We start from the raw sequence: 22,696 nt of genomic DNA, 5'->3' as shown, positions 1-22,696 counted from the left end.
AACTTGGTGCTGTCAGGATATTTCTGCTATTTCACATGTGATGCTGCTCAGACCGAAAAAGACGTATCTCAGCTCATGGGGCTTTTTTATGAGGATTCCACCTGATTAGCTCTGCGTGAACTGACAAATCAAGTTTCTGAACCTGTAAGGGTAAAGACGAGATGCCAGGCTGTACCCCTCCATTCAGACACCGCTGTCCTATCACACCTCACCTGTCCAGCCAGCCAGCCTCACTCTAAGTAACAACATCTCCTTTTATGGAACAGATTTTTTAAATGACCTTACATACTTTTTTTCTGATTAGAAAGTATCTCTTAGTTTCAGAATACATTTTGCCTACAGTTTCCAAATAAATGAGATTGTATTGTATTAACCTGGGATTAACACATAGCTTTAATGAGATCTGTGAGCAGATTATATGCTATTACATAATTGCCTATGATTTATATGCAATATTTCTGAAGTTATATGCAATATCTGTGCAAATTTTTCTGTGGAAGGTTGTGTGTGGTTTTCATTAGACATTAGAAGGGGGCGGTCCATGACCCAAAGAGATTAAGAATCAGCGCTCAATGTTTTCTACACAAAAAGAATACAGCTGTTAACCCTGCTAGGTGGAAGGACACATGATGTCCAAATCTTATCGACTCGCTTTTTCACTCAACTTCACTGCTCGACTCAGACACTGATGCAAATGAGCAGTGCTCTCCACTTCTGACATCAAGGAGAACTTATGAACACAGATGCCCACCTTGAGCAGCTTCGCTTTCATAGTGGATGTGATGGTGGTGGGGTTAATGAACTGGAAGGAAGGGGCCGCGTGGTTCGGGTACTGCGCAGGGAACTTCACCAGCATCTTGACGCGGTGGTTGCTGCAGTGCACAGACACTGTGCAGCTCCTGTCTGCTGCGTCCATCTGCAGGGGACAAATCAATAGCTGCTTTGGAGAGGAACTGCAAAGGGTCTTCAGATGCAAACAGGTTTAAATAAGGTAACTGAATGCTCTAGGTTCCTGGTAACGGAGTGAGAGAGAGTCTCCAAAGATGAATTTGGAAGATGTGGACAACTCATTTTCAAAACGGATTTTTAATTTTAGCACCGATTTAATAAATTCAAAATGTTTTTGCTTAAAAAAGCTTCATCCCAAAGCTGTGAGATAGGCTGAAACTTGTTATATTTATTTTGAGATGGGAAAATAAAGCAGGAAGATGTTAAAAACCTGACTCAAGTTAAAAGTACTCCAGGGACCTAGGAATAAACCTACCTAAGGAGAAAAAAGACCTGTATGCAGAAAACTAAGATACTGATGAAAGAAATTAAAGATGATACAAACAGATGGAGAGATATACCATGTTCTTGGACTGGAAGAATCAACATTGTGAAAATGACTATACTGCCCAGAGCCATCTACAGATTCAAAGCAATCCCTATCAAACTACCAATGGCATTTTTCACAGAACTAGAACAAAAAATTGCACAATTTGTATGGAAACCCAAAAGACCCCGAATAGCCAAAGCAATCTTGAGAAAGAAAAACGGAGCTGGAGGAATCAGGCTCCCTGACTTCAGACTATACTACAAAGCTACAGTAATCAAGACAGTATGGTACTGGCACAAAAACAGAAATATAGATCAATGGAACAGGATAGAAAGCCCAGAGATAAACCCACACACATATGGTTACCTTATCTTTGATAAAGGAGGCAAGAATATACAGTGGAGAAAAGACAGCCTCTTCAATAAATGGTGCTGGGAAAACTGGACAGCTACATGTAAAAGAATGAAATTAGAACACTCCCTAACACCATACTCAAAAATAAACTCAAAATGGATTAAAGATCTAAATATAAGGCCAGACACTATAAAACTCTTAGAGGAAAACATAGGCAGAACACTCTAGGACATAAATCACAGCAAGATCCTTTTTGACCCACCTCCTAGAGAAATGGAAATAAAAACAAAAATAAACAAATGGGACCTAATGAAACTTAAAAGCTTTTGCACAGCAAAGGAAACCAATAACAGGACTAAAAGACAAACCTCAGAATGGGAGAAAATACTTGCAAATGAAGCAACTGACAAAGGATTAATCTCTGAAATATACACGCAACTCATGCAGCTCAATATCAAAAAGCGAACAACCCAATCCAAAAATGGGCAGAAGACCTAAATAGACATTTCTCCAAAGAAGATATACAGACTGTCAAGAAACATGTGAAAGGATGCTCAACATCACTAATCATTAGAGAAATGCAAATCAAAACTATAATGAGGTAACACCTCACACCGGTCAGAACGGCCATCATCAAAAAATCTACAAACAATAAATGCTGGCGAGGGTGTGGAGAAAAGGGAACCCTCTTGCACTGTTGGTGGGAATGTTAAATTGATACAGCCACTATGGAGAACAGTATGGAGGTTCCTTAAAAAACTAAAAATAGAACTACCATATGACCCAGCAATCTCACTACTGGGCATGTACCTTAAGAAAACCATAATTCAAAAAGTGACATGTACCACAATGTTCACTGCAGCACTATTTACAGTAGCCAGGACATGGAAGCAACCTAAGTGTCCATCAACAGATGAATGGATAAAGAAGATGTGGCACATATATACAATGGAATATTACTGAGCCATAAAAAGAAACGAAACTGAGTTATTTGTAGTGAGGTGGATGGACCTAGAGTCTGTCATACAGAGTGAAGTAAGTCAGAAAGAGAAATGTATGCTAACATGTGTTAGCTACTGTATGCTAACACATATATATAGAATTTTTTTAAAAAATGGTTATGAATAACCTAGGGGCAGGACAGGAATAAAGACACAGACGTAGAGAATGGACTTGAGGACACGGGGAGGGGGAAGGGTAAGCTCGGACTAAGTGAGAGAGTGGCAATGAAATATATACACTACCAAATGTAAAATAGCTAGCTAGTGGGAAGCAGCCACATGGCACAGGGAGATCAGCTCAGTGCTTTGTGACCACCTAGAGGGGTGGGATGGGGGGGTGGGAGGGAGACACAAGAGGGAGGGGATATGGGGATATATGTATACGTATAGCTGATTCACTTTGTTATACAGCAGCAACTAACACAACAATGTAAAGCAGTTATACTCCAATAAAGATGTCAAAACAAAAAAAAAGTACTCCTGGGAAAATCCTTCTCTCTAAAGGAGACGGGGGCTGCTAGGGGCTGGCGAGAGAGGAAACGGGAAGAGGCTGCTAGGGGATGTAAGGCTTCTTTGGGGATGATGAAAATGCTCTGGAAGTAGCACTGGTGATGGCTGCATGGCTTTGTGAATGTACTAAGAACCACTAAATTGTGCACTTTATATTTTTTTTAAGATTTTTTTTTTGATGTGGACCATTTTTAAAGTCTTTATTGAATTTGTTACAATATTGCTTCTGGTTTATGTTTTGGTGTTTTGGCCTCAAGGCATGTGGGATCTTAGCTCCCCAACCAAGGATCGAACCCATACCCCCTGCATTGGAAGGCGAAGTCTCAACCACTGGACCACCAGGGAAGTCCCTGTAAACTTTAAAAGGGTGAATTTTGTGGTATGTGAATTATAGCTCAGTAATTTTTATTTTATTTTTTTTTTATTTGGCCATGCCACGCAGCATATGGGATCTTACTTCTCCAACCAGGGATCAAACCCACGCCCCCTGCAGTGGAAGTGCAGAGTCTTAACCACTGGATCACCAGGGAAGTCCCTCTCAGTAATTTTTGAAAAGCAGTCCTGGGAAAGGAATCAAGATCTCCTTCTTAGACTAGATCACTGGATATCCAAACTGTTCTCAACTGGGACAAAGGGAATATAAACTGAGTTGATATAGATAACCAATTCATCAAGGAATCCTTTATCTCTTTTGATTTCTTGTGCTGCCAACTAGAGATGGCAGCTGGAGGATGGCAAAAAGAGCCACACATATGGGAAATCTGGAGACTCGGATTCAAACAGCTGTTGACCTCGGACAAGTTATTTCATTTTGTAGTGTCTCTGTTTCCTGATCTGTAGAGTGGGGATAAAACCACTTATTGCAGAGCTGTTTGAAAGGCCAAATGATACAATTATGTAAGTGCACAGATCCAGGCCTACTGTTAACTGAATCTGGGCAAGAGAAAAATTAATCAAGTTTTAAAACTCCTTCACAGAAAGACTCAATTCCCTGAAGCACAGAATTTCAATACCTGCCCAAAAGGAAAAGAGTAAATCTCTCTGTGTGTTAAATGAACAAAGAGGCTTGGTCACCTTCTTAACATGCATCTAAATCTCTGAGGAAATGACCAGCTTACAAGGCAAGATCGTACAGCAAAGTACTAAGAGCCCTGGAGAGTCAGGAGGCTGGCTTCCAAACTCAGCCCTGCCATTAACTTTGCCAGTAACCCCCACCAAAACACTAAACTTTCCAGGAGCTGAGCATCCTCACATAGAGTAAAATGAGGTGTTAGAGCATCTAAGGAGATTTTAAGACATTTGAGCATCAGTTTATCCCTTGGTTCATCTTATGAGAAAATAACAGGGTAAGGGAAAATAATCTGCGTTTGTAAAATATCTATGTCCTTAGATAACATAGAAAACAAAAAAGCAAGCACAGAACACTTCCCTGTTAGAGCAGCAAAGCTATATTGCTAGCCTAAATCATGGCTGAAATAGTCCCCTCACCCACCAACCGCCAACCGCAAGCGAGAGACAGTTCGCTAAGCCCGAGCACCTCCACGTTCACATTGCGGATCTGCACGTTGATCAGGGAGAACTCCTGCTGCAGAGTCTGAGGCAGGCCCAGCTGCTCTGATTTCTTCTCTTCCAGGAGACTGCTTGGGGGGTCTTCCTTTAAGACTAGCAGGAGAGAGAGGGTAACTTGTTGGAAAAGATTTCTGAAATGGATTCAGAGAGCAGTTCTGGGGTATTTGCCACAACTCGGAGATGCACAGAGGGGCACCGCACCTAAAACAGCGTGACCAATTACCTTCTTCCTCCCCGTGGCTGGAGTTGTGCTGGTGATCTGTATCCTGAGTGTGAAGGGTCTTCTCTGGTTCCGGCAGAAGAGCAATGCTCTCAATGAACTCATCAACACCATCTAAGATGTCATTTGCACAAAGCTGCAACAGAGGGGAGGAGATCGATCTAGGTCTAGAGAAGTCAGTGGAAAGGACTGTCGTGTTTGATTGAGTTCTGACTTAAAAATGGGAATCACAAAGGAGAGAGATGTCAGCCCCAAACAGATACAATCAAAATGAGTTTTGCCCATCACCAATTCTCTCTGGTTAAATACACAGGGTAACAGACTCTATTAGTCTACCCTGGAAAATGTTTTATCCTGTTCATAGGTTACGCAAATCTCAGAAAACCTTTTAAACTCCAGCCTTGATGGAGTTATTCAGCCAACACAAGAGCAAAAATATCATAACCTCAAAGCATTTGGAGCAAATGGTACTTTTTGGAGAAAACAGATTTAAAAGGCAATAAGGTGATGGTATTTGACCAAAATTACTCATGAATGACTTGGTACTAAGCAGTGTAGCAAATCTGACCCAGCATTTTCTATTCACTCTGTACAGAGTGCTGTATGGGATGCAATACAAGTGAGACAGCGATCCCACCTTCAAGGAATTTAGCCACCAGATGAGAAGACAGAACCCCGTGATGGGGCAGAGCAAAGCAAGGGCCACGAAAGCAGTTCACACAGGGACCACTGTGCTTCATATAAGAACAGATACAATTTATGGGGCAAAAACTGGAAAGGGCTTCACTTAACAGGTGGTGTTGATGAACGTGGAGAACTCTGAACACTGCCTAGTGCCAGGGCAGATTTTCTAGCCCATTTATAAGAGAAAGAAATGAAGCCCCCAAGCCACTTGCTCAGTATGCTAACCCACACTACCTTAGATCAGGACAAGAGGAAACAAAGACATTCAGAGGCTGTGAAGCCTTCAAGTGCTGAATACTGAAGTGGGCTCTTGAATACCTCAAAGCCTCAGTGTAGCATACACAAGCCACTCGGCCAACCAGCAAGTACGTATTAAATGTCCATTACGTATCCTCTAACTTCTTCAACTACCAAATCTTCTATCTTAAGTTTCTGGTGTATCCAGTTAACATTCCTCCACAGCATCATTGAATACATACCCTCTGCATCTGGGAATCCACCCGCCACATTCTCAGGGTCTGATCCCGTGACCACGTAACCAGTTGGTAGTCCTTGGACCCTAGAAATCACCAGATAAGAATCATGGAGGTTTTTCTGGATTCAACATCAAGTTTCTTACAGGCTGTGATGGGGTGAGATTCATTCATCCATTCATCCATTTAACAAATATTTATGGAACATCTCCTATATGCCAGGTACTGTTCTAGGCACTAGGGCTATAAAGTGAATACAAGAATCTCTGTCTTGGGCTTCCCTGGTGGCACAGTGGTTGAGAGTCCGCCTGCCGATGCAGGGGACACGGGTTCATGCCCCAGTCCAGGAAGATCCCACATGCCGCTGAGGGGCTGGGCCCATGAGCCATGGCCGCTGAGCCTGCGCGTCCAGAGCCCGTGCTCTGCAACGGGAGAGGCCACAACAGTGAGAGGCCCGCGTACCGCAAAAAAAAAAAAAAAAGAATCTCTGTCTTTACAGATCTCACATTCCAATGGTGGAAACATACAATAACATGTCCGGTAGTGACAATGTTATGAAAAAAATAACATGGGATAAGAGGATAGAGACCAACAGGGGAACTATTTTTAGATAGGACTTTCCTGAGGAAGTCACCTTTGAGCAGAACCTTATTTTTATTTATTTAATTTATTTTTTTTGCGGTACACAGGCCTCTCACTGTTGTGGCCTCTCCCGTTGCGGAGCACAGGCTCTGGACGCGCAGGCTCAGCGGCCATGGCTCACGGGCCCAGCCCCTCCGCGGCATGTGGGATCTTCCCAGGCCGGGGCACAAACCTGTGTCCCCTGCATCGGCAGGCGGACTCTCAACCACTGCGCCACCAGGGAAGCCCTTATTTCTTTTTTAATAAATTTATTGGCTGCGCTGGGTCTTTGTGGCTACACACGGTCTTCTAATTGTGGTGGCTTCTCTTGTTTTGGAGCACGAACTCTAGGCATGCGGGCTTCAGTAGTTGTGGCACACGGGCTCAGTAGTTGTGGCTCACAGGCTGTAGAGCGCAGGCTCAGTAGTTGTGGTGCACGGGCTTAGCTGCTCCACAGCATGTGGAATCTTCCCGGACCAGGACTTGAACCCATGTCCCATGCACTGGCAGGCAGATTCTTAACCACTGCGCCACCAGGGAAGTCCTGAGCAGAAACTTAAATGAAGTGAAATAATAGCTCACAAATTAGCAAGTGAAGAGTGATGCTGGGATTTAACGTCTCACTGAACTTTCACCTCCACAAATGTTCTTCCTTTTACGTGCTCCAGAGGAGCTGGGGATGAATAGGTTGCTTGTAAAATGAATTGTTTTAAATGCATCGTGACATCTTACTGTTTAAAATAATTTTTTGGTAAGGAAATGCATCTCTTTATAAAAGGAATAATCAATCTTTAATGTTCTTAACTGACTGAATTGTATTTTCACACGATAGATCTGGTCAAAGGGAAATTATCCTATCAATAAAAAGGTCCAAGGTGCTTTCTGAAAGATCTTTATGAAAGATCAGAACATTTCAGGGTAATTCTGCGGTATCTAGAATCTTCTTTATGGCCATCTTTAGAGAGCAAAGAATCTAGAAATAATTTCATCCATTCCCTCATATTATGGATGGGGAAACTGAGGCAACAAAGAACAGAGTGAGTGAGGGCCAAAGTTCCTTCTCTGTGTCACTGCCTTCAACCAGGCCTTCATTCCTCCATGTGTTAATACATCCCTGTGTACAACTATCATGACAGCAACTATTCTGAGCTACTACCTGTCATGAGAACCACCATCTAGCCCATGTTCATAACAACGATTTTCTTTTCTTTTTTCTTTTTTGCCATCGCTGCATGGCTTGCAGGATCTTAAGTTTCCCAACCAGGGATTGAACCCGGGCCCTTGGCAGTGAAAGCACAGAGTCCTAACCACTGGACCACCAAGGAAGTCCCAGCAACAATTTTCTGACTCCACATCCAGCCTCTTTTCATGTCCCTGACTTTGAAGAAAAGTTATGCCTAATTCCTTTCTAAACCCAAATCCTCTACTTGGGTCTTCGGCCCTATTCCCTATTTTCAAAGGGCCTTTGCTTTCACACCTACTCCCTTTCTTGCCTCTTCTCCTTGCCTTCAAACAGAGAGGGCAGCAGCCTCCTCCAAGGAATTTAGTCCACTCCTTGCCTCTGAAGGCAAACTCATTCACAACACCAGTTCGTGCTGCCTCTGTTTCCACTGTCTTACAATCAGGCTTCCCTCCTCAATCAGCTTTTGGAACTGGTCTCTTAATGATCATATGGCTTCCTATTTATACAATTAAGTGCTTCTCTCTTACTTTGCATGGAGATCCTTCAGCAAAACCCAAAACCAGTGACCTCTGATTCCTTCACGAAGCATCCTTTTCCTTGGACCACAACATTCTGATTCTCTTCCTACCTCTGAGAGCTCCTTCACCACAGTGAAAAACCAACATCAAAGCCTGAGGTGGTCCAGTAAAAACTGACTAAGAAGACATGGCAGTAAAAAGAAAATGGAACACCATTAGGTTGAGAAAGAAGTAAAATATAAGAATACATGCAGGATGGGGACTTCCCTGGTGGTCCAGTGGGTGAGACTCTGGGCTCCCAATGCAGGGGGCCCAGGTTCGATCCCTAGTCGGGGAACTAGATCCCGCGTGCATGCTGCAACTAAGAGTCCGCATGCTGCAACTAAATAATGTTTTTTTAAAAAAGGAATACATGCAGGATGACTACATTTATAAAAGGTTCAAAAACAAACAAACCTAAAATATTTTTAGGGATGCAGAAATGGGTGGTAAACTGTAAAAATAAAAACAGAAATCACTATCGTAAATGTTAGGATAGTGTTTACCTCTAGGAAAGGGAAAGGATTGTGATCGGGAAGCTTCCAGGTTCTAGCAATGCTTTCTTTCTTGACCTTGGTGGTAGTCACACAGATTTTCACATTATAAACTCTACGTGTTTTATGCAATTTTGTAGATGATATATCTCACAATAAAAAGGAATTTTAGAAAACACCTATAACTTGTACTCAAAATTTCACTACTGGCTAGACAGCCCCAATTTATACAATTCACCCTGCCAGCTTACAGATGACACAGACAACTGAAAATGGGTTGCTAAAAACTTTTTATTTCAGTCCAAAACTACAGGCCAACCTGTCGCTGCCAGACCATGGGGAAACTCTATCATCTCTTTTCAATGGCAAAATGCAGGACAAAGAGTTGAAAGATGAAGTCAAGCATGGAAATTGATGGGATAGAGACCAAGCAGCCTCGTGTTTCTAGAAGCAAGTCAGATTATGGAAATGAAAATGGGAAAATTAAGAGCCTGATCAAAAGATTCCTTTCAAAAACAATCCTAGGGACTTCCCTGGTGGTCCAGTGGTTAAGAATTCACCTTTCAATGCAGGGGACGTGGGTTCAATCCCTGGTCGGGGAACTAAGATCCCAAATGCCGCGGGGCAACTAAACCCGTGCGCTCTAGAGTCCCTGAGCCACAACTAGAGAGAAGCCCGTGTGCTGCAACGAAGACCCCACGTGCCACAGTGGAAGATCCTGCATGCCACAACAAACATCCTGCGTGCTGCAACTAAGACCCAATGCAGCCAAATAAATGAATAAATATTTTTAAATAAATAAATAAATAAAAATTTAAAAAACAAAAAAAACTATCCTAGAAGAGGCTTGTGAAGGTCACAAACGAGCTGGGATAAGATGACTGCTCTAATCCCAGGTCCACCAGAGACCTCTCCTGGACTCTGGACAAGTCACACCACTCCACTGCCCGGTTTTCCTTTTATGATATGAAAAGACCATGAAATATACTTCTGGTCTGGAAAACATTTAGAGAGTGTGGCAATAAGATCTCAAGACAAGGGAGGTTGAAATTAAGTTTGCATGGTGAGTTGGTGGAGAAAGTGAGGCTGAGGGCTTCCTAACCCCCCTTATACTTATGATGCATGAATGAGGGCTAGCTAGATTAAGCTGCAATAACAAACAGCCCCAAATCTCAGTGGCTTAATGCAAGGCTCTCCTGCTCTCTCTACATCTTCACCTCACCCCCACCCTGGTGGGAGCAGCGCCACATGGAGTTTCTCCAGGTACCTCGGAAGAAGCAGAGAGGGTAAATAATTGCACACTGGCTGTTACCACTTCAACCCAAAAGAGACTGCATCACTTTCGTTCATGTTTCAAGATCCAAGCAGGTCACGTGGCCAAACCTATCTTCAAGGGGTTGGGAGGTGAAATACCACCGTGTGCTTGTGAAGAGAACTGGGAATACGTGGTAGGTGGTACTGACGATGACCTTGCATCTCCCTCATCAATAGAGGGGGAAGGGAGAATTCCTTGGCAATCCAGTGGTTAGGACTCCACGCTCTCACTGCCAAGGGCCCGGGTTTGATCCCTGATGGGGGAACTAAAATACCACAAGCCGCACGTTGCAGCCAAAACAAAACAAAACAAACAAACAAATAAACAAAAACGGGGGGGAAGGAGCAAGTGCCAGGGATTTCTGAGTGTGCGATGACCCCTGAGTTTTTCAGCTCTAGAAATGATCCAACAGCAAGGCTACCAACCTCTCCAGATCCCTTCCACATAGGAGAGACACTACACAGAACCCAAGAGGATGGACTTGGGGGGAAGAAGCACAGCCACACACCCTATCACCCACCTACGATTAAAGGGGGAGGTTCCCTGACTCCCGCTCCTGAGCCAGCCCTGTCCCTGCATCCTCCCCTCCGATCACGGGGCCCACCCCGACGGGAGCTGTTGGTGAGCAGGGCTCAGGAGGAAATCAGTTGGCGGTCTCCCTCCCACCCACCTTCCTTCTGTTTCCTCCACTGGAATTCCAGCACCACATCATCATGGCCTACGAAGGTATGGACCGGCGTGTTCAAGTCAAAGACATTCCACAAGAGCAGGCTGTTCTCCCTCCGCAGCTGGGGAACCATCACGGTCACCAATCCATTGCTGAAAGGCTGTGGCAGAAGAGGGAAAAGCAGGCATTGTTCCAGGGAGAATCCGCTGAGTCTTGAGTTACCCACGTTGGAATTCTCGCCTAATTAAAATAAACTGGATGACGGGAGGCCCCAACCCACCTGGGGAACATTTTTCCAAATACCATCAGTTGACCATCAACATCTACTTTTAATTTGCTTTCCTTTTTTTTTTTCTTTGCTGATGGAAGGGACCACAGCAAGTAAAAAATAAAGCTAAGCCAAATACTTGGAGAAGAACGTTTTTTAATGTAAAATAAGCAAATGGCTCTAGGGGTTGCACACGGGAACACCCCGGCTCCTCTCCACGAGTTCCCTCTGAGAGTTATCGAGTACATTCCCAGAATGAGCGTGCAAAGCACACTGAGGGTAACCCCAGACAGCAAACAAACCCCGCCATGCAGAAATGCACCAGAAGCATACCACCCACGTGAAGCAGCGCCCTCCCACGGCCCGCAAGACCACAGCTTTGCAGAGGAAAATCTTCCAATTTCAGGACCGACACTTTCCACTCATAAACACCCGATCTGCGAGGTAGCTAAGGGGCTCATTTGGTTGTCAGGCAGACTCTGTTCTTTAAGGAATTAAGCCAAGGCCACCTAAGAGCACATTGTCTCCTCCCCTCTTGGCAGCACTCCTGAGCTTTCCTGTTTGTTTTTTAAAGCAAACATATTAATCCAGAGAAGTATTTCAATTCACAAGAGCAAAGCCTGACTTCCTCCCAAGTGCTCCCAGATGCGAAGGCCAAGTAATACCCCAATTCTCTTCTTCACGTCATGACGCAGCAGGTGGCAGCCTAATGCATAAAGATCCCTCCATTCATCCCTGTGCTCCCTTTCAAGTTGACACTGAAGGAAATATATTAGCTCTGATCAATTATCCATCTGGCAACAAAGTTGGAAGCTCGGTAACAGCCTATCCACTATACTTGTAGCATTTTGTGGTTTATACAGCATTTTCATACATGTTTTTTTTCCAAAGGGAAAACATATTGTACAGGTACTAAATGCCACCGAACTGGACACTTAAAAATAAGGAATTTTATCACAATTTTTAAAAAGAGCAAGGGATATTAAACACTATTATTCATGTTTGACACAGGAGGAAACTATTACTCAAAAAACACAGGTGGCTTGCCCAAGGCCACACAAGTATTAAATGGCTCATTACAGCATTATTCACAATAGCCAAGATATAGAAACAACCTACATGTCCGTTAATGGATGAATGAATAAAGAAGATGTGGTACATATACAATGGAATATTATTCAGCGACAAGAAACAAGGAAACCCTGCCATTTGTCACAATATGGATGGACCTTGAGGGCGTTATGGTAAGTGAAATAAGTCAGACAAAGATAAATACTGTACGATATCATTATACGTGGAATCTAAAAAGCTGAACTCATAGAAACAGAGTAGAACGGTGGTTACCAGGGGTTGGGGGTGGGAGAAACAGGGAGATGCTGGTCAAAGGGTACAAACTTCTGGTTATAAGATGAATAAGCTCTGGAGATCTAATGTACAGCGTGTGATTATGGTTAATAGCACCATATGATATACTTGAGAGTTAAGAGAGTAGATCTTAAATGTTCTCATTGCAGAAAAGAGATGGTAATTATGTGACGATGGTACAAATGCTACAGTGGTAACTGTTTGGCAATATGTAAGTGTAACATATCAACATGCTGTATACCTTGAACTTATGCCATGTTATATGTCAATTATATCTCAGTAAAGCTGGAGAAAAAAATTAAATGTCATTGCCAAGCCCTAAACCAAGGTCTTCTGAATCTAAAGCCAGAGTTCCTTCCACCACGATCCACTGACCTCCAGCCTCTCAACCCTCCAGCTTACCCTCTTCCCCTCCCTTACTGACCACCTTCACACTGCCCAGCTCTCCAGCCCAGCTAGTCTAGCACTTCTAGTAGAGAGTCTCACCCAACGACCCAAGGGCAAATTTTTAAATAGGTAACAGCTTTTATGCCGTCATTACCACCTTTGTCCCACTTCTAAACCAAGACAGAAGGAGAAAACTGTCTCACAAAAAAATAAGAGGAAATGTCCCTGGCCCCTTCTGTCCAAAACACCTAGATAATGTTTCCGAGCAAGAGGTAGGGCATCTCACTCACAGTGTATCGGGCCTTCCAGACAGGCACCTGGCAAGGGAGAATATTGAGGTATTTCCGAGGCTGGCGGTAATCCCAGAACTGGAAGAAAGAAAGCAGTACAATTTGTGAAATAAATGCCATTAAAAAAAAACCAAAAAAACTCAACTATCAAAATAAGCATAGCCGGGACTTCCCTGGTGGTCCAGTGGTTAAGAATCCTCCTTCCAATGCAGGGGATGCAGGTTCAATCCCTGGTTGGAGAACTAAGATCCCACATGCCGCGGGGCAACTAAGCCTGTGTGCCACAACTAGAGAGCCCGCACACCACAACTACTGAGCCCAAGTGCCACAACTAGACAGAAGCCCGTGCACCGCAATGAAAGATCCCCCATGACTCAACAAAGATCCCGCGTGCCACAACTAAGACCCAATGCAGCCAAATAAATAAATAAATATTTTTTAAAAAAAAACAGTAAAGAAATAAGCCTAGCCTTCAAATTCCATGCTTTCTGTCCTCTAACTGCATTTGAGTCAGCCCCCATGGCCATGCTCCTGTGACAGAGACACACAGGAAATGCCCCTTTCACACTTAGAAGCATTATAGGAGAAACAAAGACTTCTGTGAACACATGAGGATCGCTCCTTGAGGCAGATCACTGCCAGCCTGCCTATTAAACTACCTTCATAGTTGAAAGGTAGGAGTGACAACTTTTCATCCTGTATCACTTCACACCACATAGAGTAATTTAACTACTAAATTAACTACCGCTATCGCTAGTAGTTAAAAATGTACTGACTGCTGACTGCATTTCAGACAGATGCTTAGAGCTTTAAGAGTTTCATCCCATCTAATCCTTACAACAATCATACAGTGGGTGTTATGAATCTCTTTTTCAAGGGTGGAAGCTAAATTACTAAACGATGTAACTTGTCAAGGCCACACAGCAAAAAGGTGACCGTGCGACTATTTGGGGCCCAACCACTCACGTCCACTCTTCCACCCACTCCAACACGGAAGGTGCAGGGAACACACAGGTGAGCCAGACAAAAACTGAGCCTTAGAGACGTTTATGCTTTTAACAGAAAAACAAACACACTTAGAGCTCAAGCATTTGCCATGAAAGCAGGAAATGGCAGAGCACCAAAGGCAGGAGGGCCAAGACTGAAACTCTGAACTATCAGGTATTAAGGAACTATTGTCAAAAACAGGTGACAGGGGCTTCCCTGGTGGCGCAGTGGTTGAGAGTCCGCCTGCCGATGCAGGGGATGCGGGTTCGTGCCCCGGTCCGGGAAGATCCCACATGCCGCGGAGCAGCTGGGCTCGTGAGCCATGGCCGCTGAGCCTGCGCATCCGGAGCCTGTGCTCCACAACGGGAGAGGCCACAACAGTGAGAGGCCCGTGTACCGGAAAAAAAAAAAAAGCTCTTATTCTCAAGGCCATCATTGATGGGGTCTTATGAAATGATTACATTATAGTTGAATGGAGGACTTCAGTCTATTTCAATGTGATAAAGTTGGTTATTATAATAAGTTAACCAGAGCCATGCTGCCTCTTATCCATAGGTAACTTCTGCTTTCCTCTTACCATTGCCAAAGGCCTCTGCTCCAAGCTAGGGATCAAAAAGAAATTTTTCTGAAGAAATGTCGGAAGACCCTCGGTCAAGAACCAGGTTCCTGACTGCTGACATCACAGGAAACAGCCGCTGGGTACGGGTTTCTCAATATGGCTTCCCTTATACCACGAACATGTCAGAATGCACAAGGGGACTGGGTCTGGATTTCCAGGACTCAGCCTGGAAGATGGCAATTTTGTAAAATAGCCTGCTTACCCCAAGATAAGGAAAAAAACAATTGTTTATCCAAACTGACATGAACGAATTTCATTACAGTTCATGTTCTATTTTTAATGGCCATAGAAGAAAAATCCTTTTCTTTCTTCTTGATCTAGCTCTAACCCTCAATACAACAGTTTTACAGTTTACAACCTACAAAGTGAAGTGAAACTCATTCAACGGTATCTTGTTCCAGCAGACCCCTTAGAATTCACAAAAGACAAATAGAATGAAAATTATTGTTATAAATTATAAGCTAATAAATTGTCAGATAAACTAAAGAAAATGATTATGTAGGAAAAAATGGCATGCATTGAGCCTTATCAACCAATTACTAAAAACAATGGCTGACTATTATAAGTGCCTCTAAATTGCTTCACTTTTTACAATTATGTTATTTGTATATGTTCAGTAAAAACTGTCTTCCTACCAGGGTATAGTGGAATAAATCAAATACCATGCCCAAAATCTCATTTAATTCATAAGCTAAGCCCACTAGTAAGGAATAAGGACTGTGTTTCACATGTGGAAACTGGTCTGTTTCTACTTTATTACCTATGGAATCCGAGCCTCAAGGGTAGTAAAGTTGTCAGTGAACATAGACAAACTTGGGGACCTCAAAGAAAGAGAAGGAGGTGAATCAGATGATTACTGGTTCCTGAAGTTGGGAAACAAGCTGATGGGGAATGGGGACAACACTTAAATCCAAAACAAACAAACAAACAAACAGAAAAACCACTGTTGGCACATAAGAATAAACTACAACCCCAGGGGATTTACAAACCTCCAGAGAGAAGTTAGAATTAAGCCTGAGTGTACGATTCTAGCTTTGCTAACCATACCAAAAAGACGTACATGCCTGTGTAAATAAAACAAAGCATTAAATTGCTGAAGCTGAATCCTAAAGTTGCTAAGCAAATTTCTGCAATCAAATCTCTGTCCTTCCAGGCAGAGACCTGATCATATGCAGGAACTGTGGGGCACGGCTAACTCTGTGCCCTGCATCCTTTTGAACAAGGGTGCATATCACATCCCACAGTCAGAGAGGATAAACAAACAAGAAACACTGAGAGAAACCAAAAATAATAGGGTCACCGACATACATAAATCCTTGAGCATCTCCTGTAACTTAGAGAATCTCTAATAAAACAACTCCATCTCTACTTGTGAAATGCTGATGATCGAAGACGTCCTAACTTGTGCAGATGTGATAATCACCTGAGAAAATTGCTTTTTCCACCCCAGACTAATGGTAAACTTGATAACTTTAATGACCATGTGGGTTTTTCTCCTTTATTTGTTTATCTGTTGTGTTTTTATTTTGATGAGCCAGTCCTGAAATGGGACTTCCTGACAACTGCTTGGCAAGTAAACTTCTTTTCCTTTCTAAATGTTTTTGTCTCAGACTTCCTTTCACAAAGGGAAAGAAGAAAAGCCTCTGAACAAATGCCAGGAGCCATATCAGATACGTGCTACTACATCACTCCCGCTGGACCACATAACCAGGTGTACTTGCCCAGCTCCCCAAAAAGCACATGCACCCCTGAAACACGTGCCATGCTAACCTACTGCAAATTTCCTTCTGAAGAAAGTGCTGACACACCCCTGATGCCTCCCAAACACGCTCCCCCAACTGCCCTGGGGATGCTGCTCACCTTGACAGAGTTGTCTTGACTGGAGGTAGCAAGAATGTGCTCGCTGTCTGGGTGCCAGTCCAGGCCGTGGATTTTGGAGAGGTGGGCTGCGAGATACTCCACTGCTGTGCTGGGCTTCTGCAACAGGATCAGCAACGAGAGTTGTCACTTCAGAAGGAACTCATAGTGTCCACCATATAACAGTCTGCTGGGTGCCAAGTGGGAATACAAAAATACTCCCAGAGGAATTCCCTGGCGGTCCAGTGGTTAGGGCTCCGCGCTCCCACTGGAGGGGGGCGCAGGTTTGATCCCTGGTCGGGACACTAAGATCCTGCATGCTGCACAGCGCAGCCAAAACAACAACAAAGAACTCCCAGAGACCATCTCTACTCTTAAGAAACTCCGCTTTGTTGTTTTTTTTTTTTGCGGTACACGGGCCTCTCACTGTTGTGGCCTCTCCCGTTGCGGAGCACAGGCTCCGGACGCGCAGGCTCAGCGGCCATGGCTCATGGGCCCAGCCGCTCCGCAGCATGTGGGATCTTCCCAGACCGGGGCACGAACCCGTGTCCCCTGAATCGGCAGGCGGACTCTCAACCACTGTGCCGCCAGGGAAGCCCTCCATTTGTTTTGTTGAAAACAAACGACAGAAGACTTCTCCAGCTCTCCTTCACACATTCTCTGAATACGGGCCTGTGAGCCTAATCTACTTCCGCTCTGGCTCCAGGTACGGCCTTAATGAAGGACACAAGGTAGTGGATGCTTTTCTCCTTTGGTACCGTGGTCTGCAATTCCTGCTCCCCTTCCTCACAATCACCCACAAAGAGGGGCTGTGACATCTAAACAGACCCAACCCCAATCCTGGGGGTAAAACCACTAATCTTTTTTTTTTCTAATTGAAGTATAGTTGATGTACAATATTATATGTTACAGGTGTACAATATAGTGATTCACAATTTTTAAAGGTTATGCTCCATTTATAGTTATTATAAAATATTGGCTTTATTTCCCGTGTTGTACAACGTAACACAACATTGTTGCTTGTTTTGTACATAATAGTTTGTCCCGCATAATCCCCTACCCCTGTAGTGCCCCTCCCCCCTTCCCTCTCCCACTGGTAACCACTAGTTTGTTCTCTATATCGGAAAACCACCAAGCTTAAAATGATCGAGCCCTAAGACCTCAAAAAGAGAATGAACACACATCACAAAAGAAAACAATACATGATTAATAAGCATATATAAAACAAATTCAGAAGGAAACCTTAGAAATATATTCATACATTAAAACATTAAAAGATTGTTTTTAGCTATCAAGTTAGAAGATATTTGTAAATAATATTCAATGCAGTGAGGCTGCATTTGTCACTGCAGGTATACATATAAAATAGTATAACCTGTTCGGGAAAAAAACTGGACAATTTTTATCAACAGACTTAAAATTCTTCCTTTCTTAAGGGAATATCCTAAATTCACAAAAAGCTTTAGGTACCGAAGACGTTCATCTTGGTGTTATTTGGAACACCTAGAAACCAGAAACAACATGAATAATAAGTGGGGAATAATTAAATGTTAGAACCAATTATTGTACAGCTATCTGATACAATATGATGTAGCCATTAAAAGTTATACTTAGAAAGAGCTTATAACACAGGGGAAATGCATTTGTTGTAATGCTAAATGAAAAAAGTATGCATAACTATGCATATGATACGATAAACCATGTTTTAAAAAAAAGCATAAGAAAAGAAAACACCAAAATATTAGCATTTGTCTCTGGGGCAGGACTATGAATGATTTTTATTTTCTCTTTTATATTTTCAACAAAGAGCATGTATTACTTTCTGTAATCAGCACTGGTCTATTAGGTTAACAGTGCAATCTCCAGAACCAGCCTCCCTGAATTTAAATCCTGGCAACAAACTGTGCCTCAGTTTACTCAGCTGTAGAATGGGGTAATAATATTACCTACTTTAAAGGTTAGTTATAAAGAGAAATGAATCAATACACAAAAAGTTCTTAGAACAATGCCTGTGCATTATAAACACTTAGAAATATTAGTATTGGGCTTCCCTGGTGGCGCAGTGGTTGAGAGTCCGCCTGCCGATGCAGGGGACACAGGTTCGTGCCCCGGTCTGGGAAGATCCCATATGCCGCGGAGCAGCTGGGTCCGTGAGCCATGGCCACTGAGCCTGCACGTCCGGAGCCTGTGCTCCGCAACAGGAGATGCCACAACAGTGAGAGGCCCGCGTACCGCAAAAAAAAAAAAAAAAAGAAATATTAGTATTACTAGTCATTCACGAATTTGAGTGAAAATCCAACATCACCACTGATACTACACTTTTTTAAGCCTGTGATGCTTGCTGCCAATAGTCCTGCTTTGATACTAGAAAGTGCCAGAGAAGTGAAATGACAACCAACAAGCTTTACAATCCATATGAACAGAAGTCCTAGGTATTGATAGCCAAGAAAAAGTTAAAGCTCTTTAAACAAAATAGATAAAAGGCTCGTTAAGGGAAGTCAGGGTTATGAGTAGACCAATCCGAAGGCTAGAAAGAAACAGTTCAGCAGTACATTTCTACAAGATAAGGAACACAGCTACTGTTTTGGAAAACAGGTCCTCACCGAGTTCATGGCTAAATACCCAATCGTTTATTTTGCCTATGGCTCTGAAAACAGTCTAAAGCAAATACACGAGTACTACAAATTAACCAAACATTTTAGTTAGACCATTTACTATATTTAAATGCTATACCAGTGCCAAATATGAATAAAACCAATTGCCAATTGAAGAAATAAAGATGGATGAAGAATGACTATTACCAGACTGGACTAAAGGGACAGAGATAAAACTAACGTATAGAAGATGCACCATCCATCCTTTCCTTATAAAATCACCTTGTCACCTAAGAGCCACCTAAAGCGAGGGCTTCGGCCGGCACACCCCTTTCCCAGCAGGCCTTGGCACCCAAACCAGCAGCCTCCCAATCTCTGCTTCACTTCCCTCTCCTCTCCAACTGTATGACTTTATTCCCTGCTGGAAGGGGAAGGGAGCAGGGCAGCCGGAAGCAAGGCTGAGACTTTACAGTCAGCATCCCAGTTGGGACAGTTCCTGAACAAGTTCCAGGAAAACTAACAGTAGGTCCTCCCCACGAAGGCAGGTTTCACAGAGCAGGAAGCAGAATTTACACCCCAGATCTTACAGAAGTCGACCACTCTCTGCATTCTTACCCAATCGTCTGGCAGCTAGTCATGGAAGAGGCCCTTTCCCTGCATCGCTGTTCTCACTGATGCCAACATATCAAACTTCCAGACTTGCCATTACAGTAGCAGCCCAGAACCCTGCAACTCTTTCATGCCTCTCAGGTCCATGGGCTAACGCAGGGAGAACGTACCCTCTGCAGGCTCATTTGAGGCTGACAGCACAGCTAGACTTCCAAGGGAAGATTTGAGCATACCAAGTATCCTGCCTCAGTGATTTAATTCTAGATGGTATATGTCCTAGAACAATGAGTTTTCACTTTGCAATCTGGGGCAGGAATATGAAGCCTGCTCACCATTCTAGAATAGTGTCTGGTCCCCCAGGCTTGACCCCCTCAGGGACACACACACTATTATCATCTTTATTCTGAAGAAAAGGAAACTGAGGCTTGGAAAAGTTTGTGGCTCACCTGATATCATAATCAGGAGGCAGCAAAATGGGACGCTAGCTCAGGTCAGGCCAAGTTCATCTTCTTTTTTTTTTTTTTTTTGGCTGCAGCACGCAGCTTGCGGGATCTTAGTTCCCTGACCGAGGATTGAACCTGTGTCCCCTGCAGTGCAAGCTCAGAGTCCTAACTGCTGGACCGCCAGGGAATTCCCCAAGCTCATTTTCTTAACCACTGATCATAATGTCTCACTCCCTTATCTTCCATCAACACCAGTTTGATCGGGAAGCAAATGTCATCTGGTACTAGGATCTTAACGTGGCAATTAACCAGGCTGCACAGGGTACTCCGGTCTCTCAAAACAAGTCCTGCTATTCACAGCATCCTCTTCAGATCCTCTCAGAGGGGAAAAAGATTACTTACCCGCTTGTCCCATATCCGTACATCCCCGTCATGACTGGTGGCAAGGCAATTAGCGTTTTTTTTATTCCATTTGACCTGTGAGGCACCCGCTGCAAAGAAAAATCAGGGGAAGAAAGCTGTTGCCCTCAACGCCTTCAGTACCAGAGTGGAGCTTATCCAGGGGAGCTGGATAATGAGCTCCGGATGAGTAAGAACAGAACTCTTCAAGCTTCTAGGACTGTATCAGCTCCATCATTAAGGAGAAAATGAAGCCAAAGAATAAATGAATTAACACATGGGAACAGGATCAGAGTCACCTAATTGAGGAAATAATCTCACTAAGGAGAAAAAAAAAAAACTTCAGGTTACCTCCGAGCAGAATCAGCAGGGAAATACAGTTTCTTACAGAGCGGCGGTTCAGCCCGGCTCTGCTGGCTGGTAACTGACACATCACACAACCTGGCCCTTCATCCTCCTGGACACCAAGCTTGCGCTCCCAATCAGAAGAGCCTCAGCTCAAAGCCTGCTCCTTCCCACACTGGTTTTTTTGGTTTCGCTTCTGGGGGAGGGAGTGTCTTGGAAAAACACAGCCTCCAGATGAGGCTCAGCTGAAGAATAAGCCCCAGTGTGGCCCAATTCTGCCCTCAGAAAATTATGTGCATCCCACCCCCACTCTCATCTCCCCATGAGCAAGCGGTTACACGTGGCCCTGCGTGGAGACAGGGAAAGGGAACACTCCTGGCACCATGTGAACTCAGTCCTCTGCCAGAACACAGAGGTAACAACAATGGGGACAAAAGAGCTACGTAAGAGAGGAGGCATACTGGAAGATGCCAGAAGGGGCTGAGACGGGTGGAAAATTGGGACATAGCAGCATTTCCAGCTGACTCAAAATAATCACGATGATTATGTTAAACCAGAACCACACGATGACTCTCCTTCCACCTCTTCTTGTTCTTTGCTCAGACAACACATGACATTTCTGCTTTGACACCCTCTCCCTTTGGGTGGGTGTTTATTACTTGGGGACACCGCAGTGGATCCAGGACTTTGGAGAGCAACCTGACCAAGAATCCGCAGAGTATGAGACAGGAAGCAAGGACTTAGAACCTAACAGGAAATAGAGTGAGGCCCAGACTTTACCCTTGCTTGGTTTTGGTGAGGGTATTTGTTTGCTTATTTGGTTTTTTGTTGTGTTTTTTTTTCCTTGAGACACAGGGCACTTAAGTCACCTAAGAACGAATGATGGAGACCCTGAAGTTGGAGGATGGTCTCCTATTACTTAGGAGACCCAGTTTCTTTGCAAGAAATGATATCAGCTAGAGGAGAAAGTGTGTAAAAAAAAGACTGCTCCAGGGTTCCTGGTGGCGCAATGGTTAAGAATCCGCCTGCCAATGCAGGGGACACAGGTTCAAGGCCCAGTCCGGGAAGATCCCACGTGCCATGGAGCAACTGGGCCCGTGTGCCACAACTACTGAGCCTGCACTCTAGAGCCCGTGAGCCACAACTACTGAAGTCCGCACGCCTGGAGCCCGTGCTCTGCAACAAAGAAAAGCCACCGCAATGAGAAGCCTGTATACAGCAATGAAGAGTAGCCTCCGCTCACTGCAACTAGAGAAAGCCTGCGCACAGCAACAAAGACCCAACGCAGCCAAAAATAAATAAATAAATTTATTTTTTAAAAAAAATACTGCTCCGTCTCCACGTGACAGTTACCAAAGAATTCAACAACACAGGAAAAAAAATTTTCTCTATGTCTTTAATGTTGTGTCTAAATGCGATGATGGATGCTCACTCAATTTACTGTGGTCATCATTTCATCACGTACGTAAGTCAAATCATTATGCTGTACACAAACTTATACAGTGCTGTGTGTCAATTATATCTCAATAAAACCAGAAGAAAAGGAAAAAGAAAAGAAAAATAAGTT

General features: G+C 43.7%; 1 protein-coding gene across 9 annotated transcripts in view; it reads right to left on the bottom strand.

The window, feature by feature from the left end:
• The window catches only part of WDR59 (WD repeat domain 59), a 109,192-nt gene that overhangs the window by 59,578 nt on the left and 26,918 nt on the right, over positions 1 to 22,696 (bottom strand). For all 9 annotated transcript variants that reach the window (XM_027119278.1, XM_027119285.1, XM_027119276.1 and 6 more), the window contains exons 7-14: positions 20,788 to 20,876; positions 16,743 to 16,859; positions 13,277 to 13,354; positions 10,970 to 11,126; positions 6,136 to 6,215; positions 4,976 to 5,108; positions 4,721 to 4,845; positions 752 to 916 (exon numbers count right to left, since the gene is read on the bottom strand). In XM_027119278.1, coding sequence (XP_026975079.1) covers positions 752 to 916; positions 4,721 to 4,845; positions 4,976 to 5,108; positions 6,136 to 6,215; positions 10,970 to 11,126; positions 13,277 to 13,354; positions 16,743 to 16,859; positions 20,788 to 20,876 — 944 coding nt within the window. The remainder of the gene's footprint in view (positions 1 to 751; positions 917 to 4,720; positions 4,846 to 4,975; positions 5,109 to 6,135; positions 6,216 to 10,969; positions 11,127 to 13,276; positions 13,355 to 16,742; positions 16,860 to 20,787; positions 20,877 to 22,696) is intronic.

Source organism: Aethalodelphis obliquidens, unplaced genomic scaffold (genome assembly GCF_003676395.1).
Source record: "Aethalodelphis obliquidens isolate GAN/ISIS:26980383/991018 unplaced genomic scaffold, ASM367639v1 scaffold20, whole genome shotgun sequence".
Lineage (NCBI taxonomy): Eukaryota > Metazoa > Chordata > Mammalia > Artiodactyla > Delphinidae > Aethalodelphis > Aethalodelphis obliquidens.
This window is presented reverse-complemented; position numbering and strand designations above follow the sequence as displayed.